Below are 15,309 nucleotides of genomic sequence, written 5' to 3' on the forward strand. Positions count from 1 at the left end.
GGGAAGGGAAGGAGAAAGAATGGGAGAGAAACACCAGTGTGTGGTTGCCTCTCATGTGTCCCCTACTAGGGGCCTGGCCTGCAACCCAGGCATGTGCCCTGACTGGGAATCGAACCAGCGACCCTTTGCTTTACAGGCCCATGCTCATTCCACTGAGCTGCGCCAGCCAGGGCTGTTCATGGTTTTAAATTTTTTTTAAAAACCAACAACTTTGAACATCTTTATTCAGAAGCGTGACAGGGAAAAGAAATGGTCTTCCCCACCCCATCACACCCCCCGGCAGCCCCAGAGTCCTGTCAAGGGGCCCTCGCCCGTCCCTTCTACATTTTCAGGGCGCAGACAGTCATGCGGTTCTCTGACTCTCACTCTGTTCCCCCGGCCACTCCTGCATTTATTAGTAAGTCTGTGGCGAGAAAATTATTTCTAACACATTCAGGGCTGGGGGAGAAGTCCATGCCTTAATTTTCCCCCTAATTACAACACATGCTCATTGGAAAGTGCAGTTTCTCGGGCAGTGGGGGGCATCCTGGTGCAAACACTGGGAATCTCCATCCTCCAGACAGGCCGGGCGGCAGCAGCTGTGCCTCTAATGAGTCTGAGCAGGTCCCTGGGGCTGGTCCTGCAGCCTGGGCAGCCCACCAGGGGCAGGTCTGGAGGTCAGGCTGCCTTCGCAGACCCGGGGCTCACAAAGTTAGGGACAGTCCCCCGTCACCCCAGCTTCCCTCCCACATCCCCATGCTCAAAGCACGCTCCCCGCCCCTCTGTCTCTGGAGTTCACCTGAACCCTTTTTCAAGACTGTTTATGCTTTTGGCTTTTGTCCCCTCTGTCCCCTCCACTCCCCCGCCCCCCGCCTCCGTGCAGGTCAGTGCACTCACCACTGCTCAGGGTTGTGAGGTCAAGCTCCTGGCTTTGACAGCCCGTGTCCATGTGCTCACTCTGCTCTGTGGTTTCAAAGTGTCGTTACTGACCTCTGCTCAGGCCTCATCTGTCCTGGCTGAAGAGGCTTCAGTTCGAGCCCTGGCCTCCCAGGACAGCCACAGTCTCTTTGACTGGGTTTTGTTGTTGTTGTTTTAAGATTTTATTTATTTATTTTTGGAGAGAGGGAGAGGGAGGGGAAGAGAGGTGAGAGAAACATCAATGTGTGCTTCCCTCTCACGTGCCCCCTGCTGGGGATCTGGCCTGCAATCCAGGCATGTGCCCTGACTGGGAATCGAACCCGTGACTGTTTGGGTCGCAGGCCAGCACTCAGTCCACTAAGCCACACCAACCAGGGCTCTCTGATCATTTTTGATTTCTGTTTTTGTTGCGTTTCCCCCGAGGGCTGTGGGTTGTTGGTACTCTAGGCCAGAAGAGTCCCCCATCCCTTGTGTGGGGACAGTGACAAATCTAAAAAATGACAGAGGAGTCACTGGAGCTTGTTGATTTGGGGTGTTGTAGGTAAACGTATTATGGAAAATGCGCTGATTCAGTCAACATCCGTTGAACATTGGAGAGATGCTCGCCGCGTGCCCCCTTGGCCTGTCTTCCTCCACGAGGCCCCGGGTGGAGGTGGGCTGTGACAGATGGGACCCAGGCAGCGGGAGAGACCTCTGCCTGTCTTTGGAAGCAGGGTAGGAAGTAGGTGCCTTTTGTTTTCAGAAGAGGATTGAGTGGGTCCTGTTGTGAGACCCAGAGGGATCCCTTTCAGGGGGAGGTGGGGCCCGCTGGCCGGGCCAGGAGTAGGCAGGAGCGAGGCATATTTTAATCCGCCGCAGCCAGTCTGTGCCCGCCTGCTGTCAGGGCCCGGACTCGGCAGAGCGTGATTTTTCACAGCTGTAAAGCAGGGATGTGGGGCCTCGAGACTGGACAGGTTCGTAATTAGGTGACTTGAGACTCCCAGTGTAGGAGTTCTGGGAGACTCCCCTGGAACCTAAATTTCTCTCTCCAGATAATGCTGTTAATACAGAAACCTGGCTGTGGAGTGACGTTGCTTCCTGGGGAAGGATCGAGATTAATTGCACTTTTCATGCCCTGTACTTTCTGCATTACCTGTAATAATAATGTACATAGATTAGGTAGGGAGGATATTAAACAGAAGGATTTATGAACATTTGAATATTAAGTTGGTTATCTGTGGCTACCTTAAATGCAAGGTTGTCAAAAATAATTACAGTATACTAGCAAATACTGGCTACCAGAGGCAATATAAATACCCTGAGTCAGTGCATATTGGGCTTTTGGCATGAATCATTTGCTCAACAAGGATTGGGAATACGTTCTTCATATTTATGAGGAGGAAATGGAAGGGAGCACAGGGTGGGGGAGGGGAGAGGAACACGCGAAATTAATGGTGTCGCAGACCTACTGTATTACACCCAGCGCAGTGCAGCCCCCCGCGTGAAGGAGCCCCACTCAGGCTGCGGGGAGTTCTGGTGGGGCAGCCTTCCATTTTGTATGCATGGAGGGTTTTTTTTCTGCTCTTTTAAAAAATGGCCACGCCACCAATGTTCTGGCTTTACGATCGGGGACGTTCGTAGAGCGTGGAGGGTGAGGTCACGCTGAGTGGTTGGCAATTGACTTGTGTGAAACCCAACTTGTGGAGCAGAAGATGCTTGAGAAGGACATTGATGAATGCCCCTCCACACCCCCCCCCCCCCGCCCCGGGCAGGGAAGCACACCCCGCTGTTAATTTCTCAGTGCAGAGAGCAGCAATGGCATGGAGACGCAACTGCTGTGAAAAACACAGTGACAGATTAGAGGGGGTGACTCTGGAAGCGGCTGATGTCTGCCAGTCAGGTTCATGGTTCGAACCCTGCCTACGTGGTCAGATCGCTCCCTCGCCCTCGAGGCTCCACCTCCCACGCGCTGCGCCGTACCCTGCCGTGTTCCCCAGGGCCCAGCCCCCTGAGGTGGACTGACAGGGAGTGGGTGGCAAGCAGGGGGAGAACCGGGCTTGTGACAGCAGGGCCACCAAAGCACCAGCCGTAGTTGCACTTGGCACATCAGCCTGTAGTTACATTCGGAAGAATTCATTGGTGTGCTTTCGTGTAATGTCTTTATTCATTTATGATGTATTTATTAAATATACGTTTAATGTTTTTATTCACATGGTTTAGATTTGCCATCACAGCAAATCCAATCTGATTTCTGACTTTGAGCTGTCCACCCAGTTGAAAATGTACCAGAAAACGTTACTTTATTTAGCAAATAATGACCGAGCACCTGCTGTGTGCCAAGAACTGTGTTAGGCTTGGATTTACAGTAGTGACAGGTAGTTTTGGTCTTTGTGGTTCTTTTTTTTTTTAATTTAATCTTTATTGTATTATTTTTCATTACCACTCAGTCCCCAAAATCCTCGTGGTTCTTAATCTCTAGTGGCGCGACAGATGTTAAATAACCTCACAAATGTGCCATCATAAATTGATATGAAGGAAAACGGACAGTGCCGAGAGAGACTAGAACAGAGAGTTTAGATGGAAAGAGCCCCCTGGGTTGGCCTTCGGAGAGAGTGGTAGTTGGCACTGGTGAGGGCAGGGGGCGCTGGCCGCCTGTGCGCAGGGAAGGAGGTGAGAGCCCTTCTCGGAGCTGGATGGAAACGAGGCCTGAGGCGTTGCTGCAGAGGCCACAGTGATGGCTTGGCTGTCTGGACACTCATCTGGGCGCAGAACAAGGAAGCTGAGAGTGTGCTCATGCAGAGCTTCGGGGAATGCGGGGCTTCTGGGAAATGGGCGCGCAGAGGGCATTGCTAGTCTCCTGGCAGGTTGGCATCAGAAGCCATACGTCTTCCTTTAACTGGATCCAACTGGAGAAGGGGGGAAGTAAGCTGCAAATTACTCCGAAGATTTTAATGAACTCTCTGGGGCTGCCCCACATATTTAAGTTGTAGGATACAAATCTTTAGAGCTCGTTTGCAGCCTGAAATGAGGGCTGCAAGTGCCGGCGCGTTCGCAGAGGATTCTCTCTCGCAGTTACAGACGGCTGCGTGCCGTCCTCGGAAGATATTTTTGCACTGGTTACAGAAACTGCGCGCTGTGGACCCCATACACCACCACTAAATAGGAACTTTAAGAGGCCCCGGTGCATGTCATTTTAGAAGATGTGCAATATGGAGGCAGCAGGGCCTTTCGCTCTGTGTTTTATGATTCTGGGGATTTTACGGAATGCATCTAGCAACCAAGATGTGTGTCGATATGCAGACTGGCAGTTGTTTAGGAGTGTGGTTGGTTCTCTGTCTGGTTTAGATACAGCTCTCTCCCCCAGTGGCTGCCCCAGGATTTTCCTTTCTAAGACCCGCTGGGCCTGAGAGCTGAGGCATTAGGCCGACCTGGTCCCGGGACATGCGCTCAGCTGCCCTCCACTGGGTCATGTCGCAAGCGTCTCCTGGCTGCATCATCCACTGAGGCCATGTCTGAGTGAGTGGCTTTGAAGTTCTGCAGATGAAACTGCTGCCCGGGGGCCACCAAGTCCCTGTGTAACTGCTGGGGCGCATCAAGTGCCACCTACTCTTACTCACCTGCTGTCGTAAAGCTGTGAGAGTCCTTGTGTGAAATATGTATCCGGAAGCCAAGATGGCAAACCTGCCATGGGTGTGTTCAGATTAATAGTCTGTGTCTCTTTTTTTTCTTCCTAAGAGTCATTTAGGGAACGTGTTAGTGGACATGAAGCTTATTGACATCAAGGACACTCTGCCTGTCGGCTTCATCCCGATTCAGGAGACGGTGGACACACGTGAGTCACCCTTTAGTACCACTCATCTCAATGGGAGTTTCCTTCCTGTGGGTATATTTGTAGGTGTTTTAATGTGCATTTTTCTTTGGGAACATTTTAGGAGTCCTCACTGCATGCCCATGAATAAACCCTGCAGCTTTGGACACGGGTCTGACTTGGTTCTCCAAGGAGTGTGTAGTGTTCTGGTTAGCGCCACATCGGGGAGCAGAAGGTGCTTCTCCCCCAGCGTGGGGCTCCCCGAGGAGCTGGTCACGTAGGGGTGGGTGCAGACGGACCCTGGCGGTTGTCCGTCATTAAGTGCATCCTGTGTGTTGCTGAAGCCAAGCTCGGCACAGGACCCAGAAGCAAAAGGGAAAAAATCAGAAGACACCCAGGGAATTCAAGTGCAATAATTTCCCCATTTTGGGCTCCTAGCTCATGAGGAAGACCGGAACCAGAAGGACCACAGTTAGAGTGCCAGGGTCCAACCTGAGCCCCGAACGGAGCCGAGCAGGCGAGAGGTGCTGACGAACCTGGACTTCGTCCGGTCCTCTTGTGCACGCCGGTTACTAGCCGGTGCCGGCAGACCCCTGAGCATCTGAACCTCCTCCTTTTGGTGGAAAAGCACTTGTTTTGTGTTTCTTTACGCTCACCAGCTAACTTTGGGATGCACGCACAGTGAAGAGTAAATAAAACAAGCCCAGAGTCTCCTTTCCTCGTGACACCCAACTTCCTGATGAAGGTCTGTCTCATTCTGTGTCGCACTTACTCAACTTTTCCAGTCAGCCCCATTTCGGACCCACTATTTTTGCTGGGTTTTTTTTCTAGCATTTCATGTAGACTGAACTTTCCATATCTGCATAGACCCCACATAGTTCTTATTTTAACAAAGCAAGTGAGCTCCGTTGCTTAGCCTATTTTCATTCTTTAAAATAATCTCCTTACTTTTGGATATTTTGCTTTTACTTGTTATATGCATTAGCTAATAATTGCGATAGCTCATATTTAGTATGTTTATACCATATGCTAACCCTTGTGATAAATGCTTTGGGTAACTGATACCATTGAATCTTCAGAAGACCCCCTACTTGGAAATGGATGGTATTAAACCCATTTCATATATGCAATGAATGAGGCACAGTAACTACTTAGGGATTAAAGAATTTTTCCAAGGTCATGCAGCTGGGGTAGGGGGTAACTACAACACACACACACACATTTGCCTGCCACCAGCCTCACTTTTAACCTGTTTCGCTGTGTAAAAGCATGTGTTTCAGTCCCTTCCACAGAAAGATTTTATATACTTCTGTATCAGAGGTTTTTGATAACAGCTTTATTGGATATAATTCACATACCATACAATTTACTCATTTAAAGTATGCAAATTAGAGGTTTTCAGTATGTTCACAGAGTGTTGCAACCATTACCACGATCAATTTTAGAATATTTCATCCCCCCACCCCAAAAAACCCATCCCCATTAACAATCACTCTTTGTTTCTCTCCAACCCCCTGCCAACCTAGGCAGTCCATCACCAGCCCTCTTCGTGTGTGGCTTTGCCTATTCAGGACATGTCACTAAGTAGAAGTATGCAGTGGTGATCTTTCCTGCCTGGCTTCTTCTACTTGGCATGTGTTTCCAAGGTTCATCCGTGTTACGGCATGTGTCTGCACTTCATTCCTTTTTATGGCCAAATAATGCGCCATTTCTGGGAATATGCCGCACTCTGTGTATGCAGGTGGTGGATACGTGGGCTGTGTCTACTGTTGGCTGCCGTGAACCTTCATATACAAGGTTTTGTGAGGACATGTGTTTGCATTGCTCCTCAGCACGTACCCAGGCACGGAACTGCCAGGTCGTCTCCTCTCTGTGTAACTTTTTGAGGGGCTGCCAAGCTGTTTTACGAAGGAGCAGCGCCTTCGCCCACGTTCACCGGCAGTGCGTGAGGGTCCCAGGGTCTGCACATCCTCAGCAGCTCGCGCCCATGCTGTGCTCGCAAGTCCTCCCAGTGGGTGTGGTCGGTCCCTCCTGTGGTTTTGGTTTGTGTTTCCTGTTAGCTAATGACGTCGGACACCTTCTCCTGTGCTGGTCGGCCCCTTGAGTGCCTTCTCCGGAGAAATGTCTCTTCTGATCCTTCGAGATTTTAAAGTGGGTCGTCTTTGTATTAATTGGGTTACGAGACTGTTTTAATTACAGTGGTCCTTGAACATGGGTTTGCACTATGTGGGTCCAGTTGTTTGCAGATTTTTTCCAGTAAGTACTGAAACTATGTTTTCTGTACTTGATGATTTTCTTACGTTTTCTTTTCTCTAGTTTACCTTATTGTAAGAATACAGTATATAACACATGTAACATACAAACTATGTGTTAATCAACAGTTTATGTTATTGACAAGGCTTCCGTCAACAGCAGGCTAATAGTAGTTAAGTTTTGGGGGAGTCAAAAGTCTTACCTGGATTTTTGCCTGTGTGGGGAGTTGGTGCCCTTAACGTCTGCATTTTTCAGGGGTTAACTGTGTTTTAGATGTAAATACTTTATCAATTGTGTGATTTGAGTATTTTCTCCCATTTAGGGGGTTTTCATTTCACTTTCTTGGTGTCCTTAGAAAAGTTATTTTTTAATTCTGATGGAGTCCATTTATCTATTTTTCTCTTTTTTGCTCATGTTTTTTGGTGATACACTTAAGAAACCACTGTGGAATCCATGGTCACCAAGGTGTCTGTGCTTTCTTCTGAGGGGTTTATAGTTTTAGCTCTTACATTCGTGTTTTTATCCATTTTGAGTTAATTTTTGTGACTGCTGTGAGATAGGACTCCACCTTTATTCTTTTGCACGTGACTAGCCAGTCGAATAACCATTCCTCCCCCCACTGACTTGTCGCAGCATCCAGGTGACCGTGTTGAAATCCAGGTGACCATGAACATGAGAGTTGGTTTCTAGACTCTGGGTTCTCTTCCACTGATCTGTTTGTCTGACTTATGCCAGTCTTGACTGCTGTAGCTTTGCAGCAGGTTTTGAAACTAGTCCTCCAATTTTTCAAGATAATTTGGCCATTCTGGGTACATTGACTTTTCATATAAATGTTAGGACTTGTCAATTTCTGCGAAGAGACCCAGCTGGGATTTCGATAGGAATGGGATTGAATCAGTAGGTCAGTTTGAGGATGTGTAGGTTTTGAGTGACTTCCTTGTGATAGGTTTCCAAGCACTTGAGGCCACTGGGCCCTGGGTCTCCTATGGTCTGCCACCAGCCTTCCCCTGCAAACGTGTCCCTCATCTGCCAACAGCTGTACTTGACCCAGACAGAGCCACCGACTTAACGCTCTCCGTGTCCTTTCTTTTCTGACTGCATATTTGCTTTGCTCTTTTCCCTGCCTGCAATGCGCTTTCCCTCAGCCCTGAATGTCCGTACCCGTCTCTTTCAAGGGTGAGCCTGAGTTCTCCCTCCTGCGTCAGACAGTCTCTGGTGTGAAGCAGGCCTTTTCTCCCTTCCACAGCCAGCTAAGATTGACGAGTGCCTAGTGGGCACTTGGGCTTTGCGAGGTAAAGGTGCCTAAGATACTGGCCCTTTCTGCAAGTCTAGTCTCCTTAGTCTAGTGGGTGGCCTGGACCTGAACACAAGGAACCGCATTACAGCACAGTCGTCACACCTGACACAGCACACATTTATGGCAGGGAGGGAGGGGAGGAAGCCCATGCAGGTGACAGTGGTGGGAAGCCAAAGGGAGTGATGGTTCTGCCTCTGAAGTCCTGGCTTTACCTCTGTGAGGATGGAGTGCAGCTTGCGTGGTGGAGAACTTGGCTCTGGAGTCAGACTCACCTGATAGTATGTCTGGCTCTGTACTTACAGCTGTAGGACTTCACCCTCCCGGGCCTCAGTTTCCTCATCTGTAAAGTGGGGAGAATATTGTCTGCCTCATAATAATGTTTACAGCTTGCATCTCAGCCATGTACGTGTTTTCTTCAGGTCTTTGCTACGTGTCTCTTTCTTTGAGGGCAAGATCCGTGTTTAATCCCTCCTGGACCCACCCAAGGGTGGGCTCCATAAAGATAAGCCTCATTACTCTCTGTTACCAAATTAATTCCCAGAAATGCCAGTTCACAGTGCCACTCATGATGCGGGCTTGCACCTGTTTGCCACAGACCCACCAGTGTAGGTTTTAAATTTTTTATTTAGTTTTGCTCTCCTAATTTTATTTAATTTCCACTTCGTTATTTATTAGCAAGACTGGACGCTTCACAGCGTTGGCGTGCTACTTCCAGAATTAGCACTGCTGATTCTTACACGGCCTGTCTGCTGGAGAACAAACACTGTAGACTTGTGTTAATTTCCCACTTCCCCCCATGGTTTTTTGTTGTTGTTGTTTTAACCTCTTTGGCTACGATACTGCCACTGCACAAAGCTGTTTTAAAATTTGCATTGGTATTTGTTTGGGGCAACTAACCGACTTGTACTATCTTTATATTGATACACTGTAGAGCCGTAAGGGGCTTCCCATTCTGTACTTACTCTCGTTGAACCAGTTAAGCAAGGAAGGCCAGAGCGGACTGCTCTCTGGGCTGTGGCCCAGGTGCTGTGGTGACCCTGTGTAGGGATCGGGGCGGGTGGCCTTTCCCCGTGACTGTGGCAGGGGGGTTGCTGTGCCGTGGGCTTTCAGAGGTTCTCCTGGCACCTCCAACAGGTTTTTTATCACACAAGGAGGGTGGGTGTAGGGTAGCCTCTTCATTTCGTGAACTATGGTCATTTCCTGGAGCTTTTCCCCAGGGGACAGGCGAGCTCCAGCTGACCACATAAACCTCTGGTCCGCTCTGTGCAGTCGAGCACCCATAAGGCCCCAATTTTACAAAGTCAGCCAAAAAGATGAGGCTCTGGTAATTAATTTAAAACAGTTTGTTGCAATCCATATAGTACTTAAAAACTGGAAGACTGTTTGCTTCAGGCAAGTGCCGTGTCCTCGCTCTGGTTCACAGCGTGACTGAGGACGTTGCTATGGACTCGGGGTAATGTGTGTACGTGCCATTAGGCCTGGCGAGGCTCGAGCGATCAGTGGCTCCATCTCCTGCCCCGAGTTTGCTGGAGTCGGAGGAGTGGAGCAGAGAGCAGCCTGGCAACCGCCAGTGAAAGACCTGCATTTTCCTCGACTCTGGGGACAGGTCTGGCCTTCTCACTATCAAAAGCCTGGTCTTCCCAGGGTACAGGGCCACTCTGAATGGTTTTCCCCAGGAAAGCACCCTGCCTCGTTGGGGACAATGTGTGGGGTCTGGGTTTAGGACATTGTCACTCTAGCTCGTAGCTCTGATCTAGGCCTCAGTTTTATCACCCAGGAAGAGAACTCACAAAGTGTCCTCATTCCCACCTGGCTCGTGTAAAATCAGCCCCCCGACAACAGGAAAGCAGCACCCCGGATTCTGGTCTCCCCTCAGGAAAGTCATGACCAGCACAGGCGTGCCCATTCCACTCCCCTGCCCCCCTCACTCTGTCCCCTGGTTTGGGCGTGCTCATCTCCTGCCCCCAAACTGAAAGGTCTTGGAGGTCAATGCCATACCATCATGTGGAGGTCAATGCCATACCGTGGCTTGGGTGGTGTGTGCTTGTAACAGGGGTGGCCACTCATGGCTGCTCTTCACTGAGCCTGTGCTGGGCACTGGGCAAGCGATGGTGCCTGTCACCCCACTTCACCTGCCCTGTGTCTGCACCCCTGTGGGGTGGGGTCCTCAGGGATAACAGAACCGAGGCCCAGACACACTGAGGCCCTGGTGCGGGAAAGCGGCCGGGCCAGGACTCCACCCCGAACCCTCTGACTCCTGCAGTGGGTGACTGCAGGTGACTGAAACTCGTGTTCAGAAACCACAGAGGAGCGGACGGACGGACGGCCCCTGGTCGGTAGGCGCTGCAGGCTGTGAGGGCGCTGACCCTTCACTCTGACACTTGATAAATAAGAGAATCACGGATTTATCTGCTTTTTCCCATACGAAGCATATTTCAGAGAGACCAAGTAGCTAAAGGAAAGTTGTTTGTTTAGATAGAAGAATTCCCGCTGATAAAGGCAGAGGAAGGACAGATTGACCAAATCACTGCTTTGAACCCTGCGCGGAGATGGTGGGTCTGGGCGGCAGTCATCTCTGCTCAGAGATGGGCTGTGGGACTTCATGCAGGGGCAGCGGGCCGACACCCCTGGAAGCCAGGGGGGCAGAGCTGGATGCCGTGCCTCGTGATATTACGTCACAGGACCGCCTGTGAGGCGTTTTTGCCTAAAAAATCCTAACCTGAATCTCCTCGAGCCTCCAGCCGAAACTGCCAGTTCCCAGGAGGAACAGGGGAACAACTCAGTTTCTCCAACTCACCAGTGCCCTGAAGGCAAAGTGGGGGGAGCGTCTCTCAGAATAAAAGGGACTTAAGAGACCGAACCACCAAATTCAGACAGACCAGCGATTAAATGGCATTTTTGAGATAAGGGAGGACACTTGGATATAGATTATTTACTGGATGGTATTAAGGAATCGTTGTTTGTTTGGTTAGTGCTAATGGCATGGTGGTCACGCTAAAAAAAAATTGTCCACCACAGCTGCACACCGAGCCATCTGATGGGTGGTGAGACACAGTGTTAGAGACCCCTTTTAAATTCTGCAGTCGGACTTCAGGGGTCTGCAGGGGAGGGGGGCAGCCCGTCCTCCTTCAGCAGTGCCAAAACGAGGTGACGGGAACATGTGGATTCGTGCACTTTGGGGAGTATTTCAGGTTTTCTACAGTGAAAAGTCAGAAAGAAGAGACTCCGTGTGGCAAAACGTGTTAATACTCAGGCTGTCCATGCGTGTGCATCTGGAGCAGGGAGCAAGTTGTGGTTGTGGCTTTTGGAAGCCAGCCGACTGGTTCATTCCAGGTGGCTTCTCGTTGCAGAGGTGGGCAGGCCCCTGGGAGCGCCCCTTTCCCAGCAGCGACTGTCTGCGGTCAGGTCTCTGCAGGCCTGTCCACTGCGGGCCTGTGGAGGGCGGGAAGGGCACAGCCTGCCCCCTCTGCCGGGCACTCCGACTACCAGGCACTCTGATGACCGCTCACTCACACAGCCAGGCCAGGGATGTTTCGGGAGGCGTGGTGCTCCAAACAGAGACTCACCCACGCCTTTCCTTGCCCTCTCTCTCAGAGGAAGCCGCTTTCAGAAAGAAGAGGCTGTGCATTAAGTTTATCCCGCGGGACTCCACGGAAGCTGCCGTCTGCGACATCCGGGTCACGGGCCGGGCCAAGCAGGCCCCTCCCCAGTACACGTTCATCGGGTGAGTCTGGGAGCCCCCGAGCTCATCCCCTCTCCCTGCCCCGCGTGCCCGGGCAGCTCGTTCATGGGCCGTGTGCTGAGGCTTCACGGCTGCCCCTCCTCCCTGTGCCTCAGCCAGTGCCGGTTGCCACGACCCCTCTGAGCGTCTGTTCACGCTGCCTGCTGCTGCCAGCGGTCCCTCCGTCCCCTGGTCCCATGTGTATATCTGGAGGCTCTGTGGGTCTTTCCAGAGGCCCAGAGACCCAGGCGTTCTCTCCTCTGTGACCGCTGGGCCTCGGCTCTCTCCACTGTTCACTCTCCCCCCATGCTTGTTCACTGGGCCAAAGACCCTGGACAGGAGGTGACTGGGGCTAACAAAGAGTCTGCTCTCACGGAGTCTGTGTTTGAACAGGAGGGAGGAGCAACAAACAGAATTAATGATCAAATCATTTTAGCGAGCAATGAAAATGAAACACAGCAACAGACAGGGGCTTCTTTCCTAGGGGTCGGGAAGGTGAGCTTTGAGCAGAGCCCTCAAGCTCAAGAAGAAACCCACCCTGCAGAGAGTTGAGGGCAGGGCCTTGTGGGCAGAAGAGAGAGAGTGGGGTCCCGTGGGAATGGGCGTGGCCCGCCTGGGGAGACGCGTGGCTGGGGTGGGCGAGCGGGCGGGGTCTGGGTGAGAGGAGCAGCTGGCCGGGCCCTGCAGGACGCGGTGGCAGTGTGGGTCTATTCCAGGGCACTGGGTGCTGCTGGAGGACTGAGTCGGGGGAGACGTGGTGTTAGCACACGACCACGTGATCATTCCTTGTGCAGAGTTCTGGTCTGATGCTCCCCTCTCTGGTGAGCAGAGGGCTGGGCCCACTGTGCCGTGTTCTCCCAGTAGCCTCAGTCCTGGGACACAGGCCTGGCTCTGAAGCCACATCATAGATCCGAAGTACAAGGAATCTCGTGGGATTCCACTTTGGGCTCTTTTGAGTGTCCGTGACAGGAAGCCCAACCCAGGCTGGCTTAAGCAGAAGAAAGAATCTGTTGGCTGATGTCACAGCAGAATCCAGGGCAGGTCAGCTTCAGGTGTGGCTGGAAGAAGGTGCTGAGAGCACATCACTAGGATCTGCTTTCCCCCTCTCCTCCTTGCTCTAATTCTGTGGTGGGGGGACCCCATTCCTGCACCCATTTGACCCAGTGGAGGAATGGTGGCCTGGTCCATTTACCTACTTTTTCCTCCAGGTTCAAGTCCCAAGGCAAAGAGCAAGTCTGTGTTCTCGATAATTCAAACAGGAGTTCTAGAATTCAGTCTCATTGGTCTTGATTGACCTCACTGGGGTGCTGTGCACCCGGAACCCGACACTGCTATCTGGAAAGTGTCCTTCTCTCTTCCAGGTCTGAGTCATTGTAACTCGGGGACCAAGAATGAGGGGTGGCTGCCCCCGAGACACAGAGGGGCAGTAAAAAGTCGGAATGGGGGAGTGGATGGATGCTGGGTATCCTCAAGACAATGTATGTCCACTGTACTCAGTCGACAGAAGTTCAGGTCTTCCCAGGGAATCAGTGTGGGAGGTGGTTTCCGGCCTCTCTCCCAGCGGGTTTTGCAGGCACCTCGCTCGACCCTGTGGGCCCCGCGGGTGAGTTCTCCTGCTTGGCTTTTGAGGTCGGCCTTCTGGATCTCGTTTCTGTTCTAGTGTGCTCCTTGTTCGTGTTAGTCCAGACCCTCCTCTTCACTCTGAAAGCCAGGGCCTGTCCCCACAGGCCTGACACGGGCTCGGTGATCGGCGCAGCCTGTGGTGTTTGCCGCAAGTGCCAGGCAAGCCGGTGCCACCCACAGAGACTGTTTCTGTTCTGGTGCTGAGCGCGTGTAGGCTCTTCAGCTCTGTCTCAGGTCCTGTGTCCTTAAGAAGGACTCCGTGGTCATTCCCTTCCTACACACTCAAGGTCCTGTTTTGCCACACGATTTCATTGATTGTGTGAACGGGAACAGCAAATGGTTGAGAATAACCACATTCAGTTGCCTCAGAAGTAGCCATTTACATACAAATAGTAGAAGCCAACAATTTAATGATGAAAGTTTAAAGTTTAATTTCAGTTAACTGTGTATTTTTAATTACTGTACAACTCTGAAAGATTCAATTATAAACCAGTTTTAAAAATTCTGAGGAATAGACCCTTACCATTGATGTATGTCTTAATAATCGAAACTAGAATCTTCTGTCTTTTTTATATCACTTTGAAAAAACTGCTAAATAAAGTATATTTTATTTCATCTTGGGGCAAAAATTCTTTTCTAGAGGCAGACAATTTCAGTGTTATTTTTAAGTAAGGAAAGAGAATCCAGTTCAGAACTCTAGGACACATGCCCGTTTTTAAGAAAAACGGGCGCAAGTCCGCATGTTACTCTGCAAGGGTTGGGTGGTCGGCTCGGGGAGACGGAAGCCTCAGAGCACGAACGGCTCCACCACGGCCTGACCCCGGGGCCCCGCCGAGCGGCGGTCGGGTCGGTGCAGCCGCAGGAGTCAGCCACCCATCTAATGAGGTGTGAGTGTGGTTTCCAGTCGTCCCCGTAGAGTCCTGAGAAGCTACTAGAAGTATCCCCCGGAATATATCTGCTCTCATTTTTTTAAGAGATGATGATATTCCTGTGTATCCCAAGGTACAGTTCTGGGGGGCCATTCAGAAGTCGTAAGTTGGATGCGGCTGAAATAATCTCGTTAACAATTCCTCAGAACAAACCCGTCTCATAAGTACTCGTGGCCGTGGTGTGCAGCTGGCTTCGCTGGGCAGGCATGTCACGTCCCAGGCCCCTTTGTGTCCAGGCCAAGGGGGCATGTGCCTCGTGGTCGGAAGGTGCCTCCCAAGCTGGCCCTGAGAATGAGTCCGACGGCTGGTGACATGTGGCTGTAAGGAGCTCCCCCTGTAGCTGGGGCCTGTCTGGGAGGGGCGCTACTTTTCCATGCCCAGGAAATGCAGTCGTGCTGTAGGAAGGCCAGTTCTGGGTGGTGAAGCAGAGGCCGTGCCATAAAGGCCTGCCTGGTTGGCACAGCCGCCCTCACATTTGGCTCTGAACTATGACCTCCCCGGAGCACAGAGAGGTGATGTCACCAATCTGTGGCAAGAACCGATTCCCTGGTGTTTGAGGGTGTGATTCTTTTCGAGGAGCTGGTTGGCCGTGTCACTTGGGTAAGTGCCGTGTGCTGAACAGTGCTGTGAAGATCTCTCTCTTCTCCCAAAGGGAACTCAACAGCATGGGAATCTGGTACCGCATGGGCAGAGTGCCAAGGAATCACGACTCCTCTCAGCCCACAACGCCTTCCCAGTCATCAGCTGCCTCCACCCCAGCCCCCAGCCTTCCCAGGTGAGGCCTCGTCCGTGGCATCCTGCG

General features: G+C 51.4%; 1 protein-coding gene across 3 annotated transcripts in view; it reads left to right on the forward strand.

Moving 5' to 3' along the window:
- MVB12B (multivesicular body subunit 12B) overlaps positions 1 to 15,309 on the forward strand; it is a 151,636-nt gene that overhangs the window by 42,331 nt on the left and 93,996 nt on the right. For all 3 annotated transcript variants that reach the window (XM_037037044.1, XM_037037046.1, XM_037037045.1), the window contains exons 4-6: positions 4,612 to 4,708; positions 11,829 to 11,958; positions 15,160 to 15,282. In XM_037037044.1, coding sequence (XP_036892939.1) covers positions 4,612 to 4,708; positions 11,829 to 11,958; positions 15,160 to 15,282 — 350 coding nt within the window. The remainder of the gene's footprint in view (positions 1 to 4,611; positions 4,709 to 11,828; positions 11,959 to 15,159; positions 15,283 to 15,309) is intronic.

This window comes from Sturnira hondurensis, unplaced genomic scaffold, assembly GCF_014824575.4.
Source record: "Sturnira hondurensis isolate 20B ecotype Veracruz unplaced genomic scaffold, ASM1482457v3 Scaffold0022908, whole genome shotgun sequence".
Taxonomy (NCBI): domain Eukaryota; kingdom Metazoa; phylum Chordata; class Mammalia; order Chiroptera; family Phyllostomidae; genus Sturnira; species Sturnira hondurensis.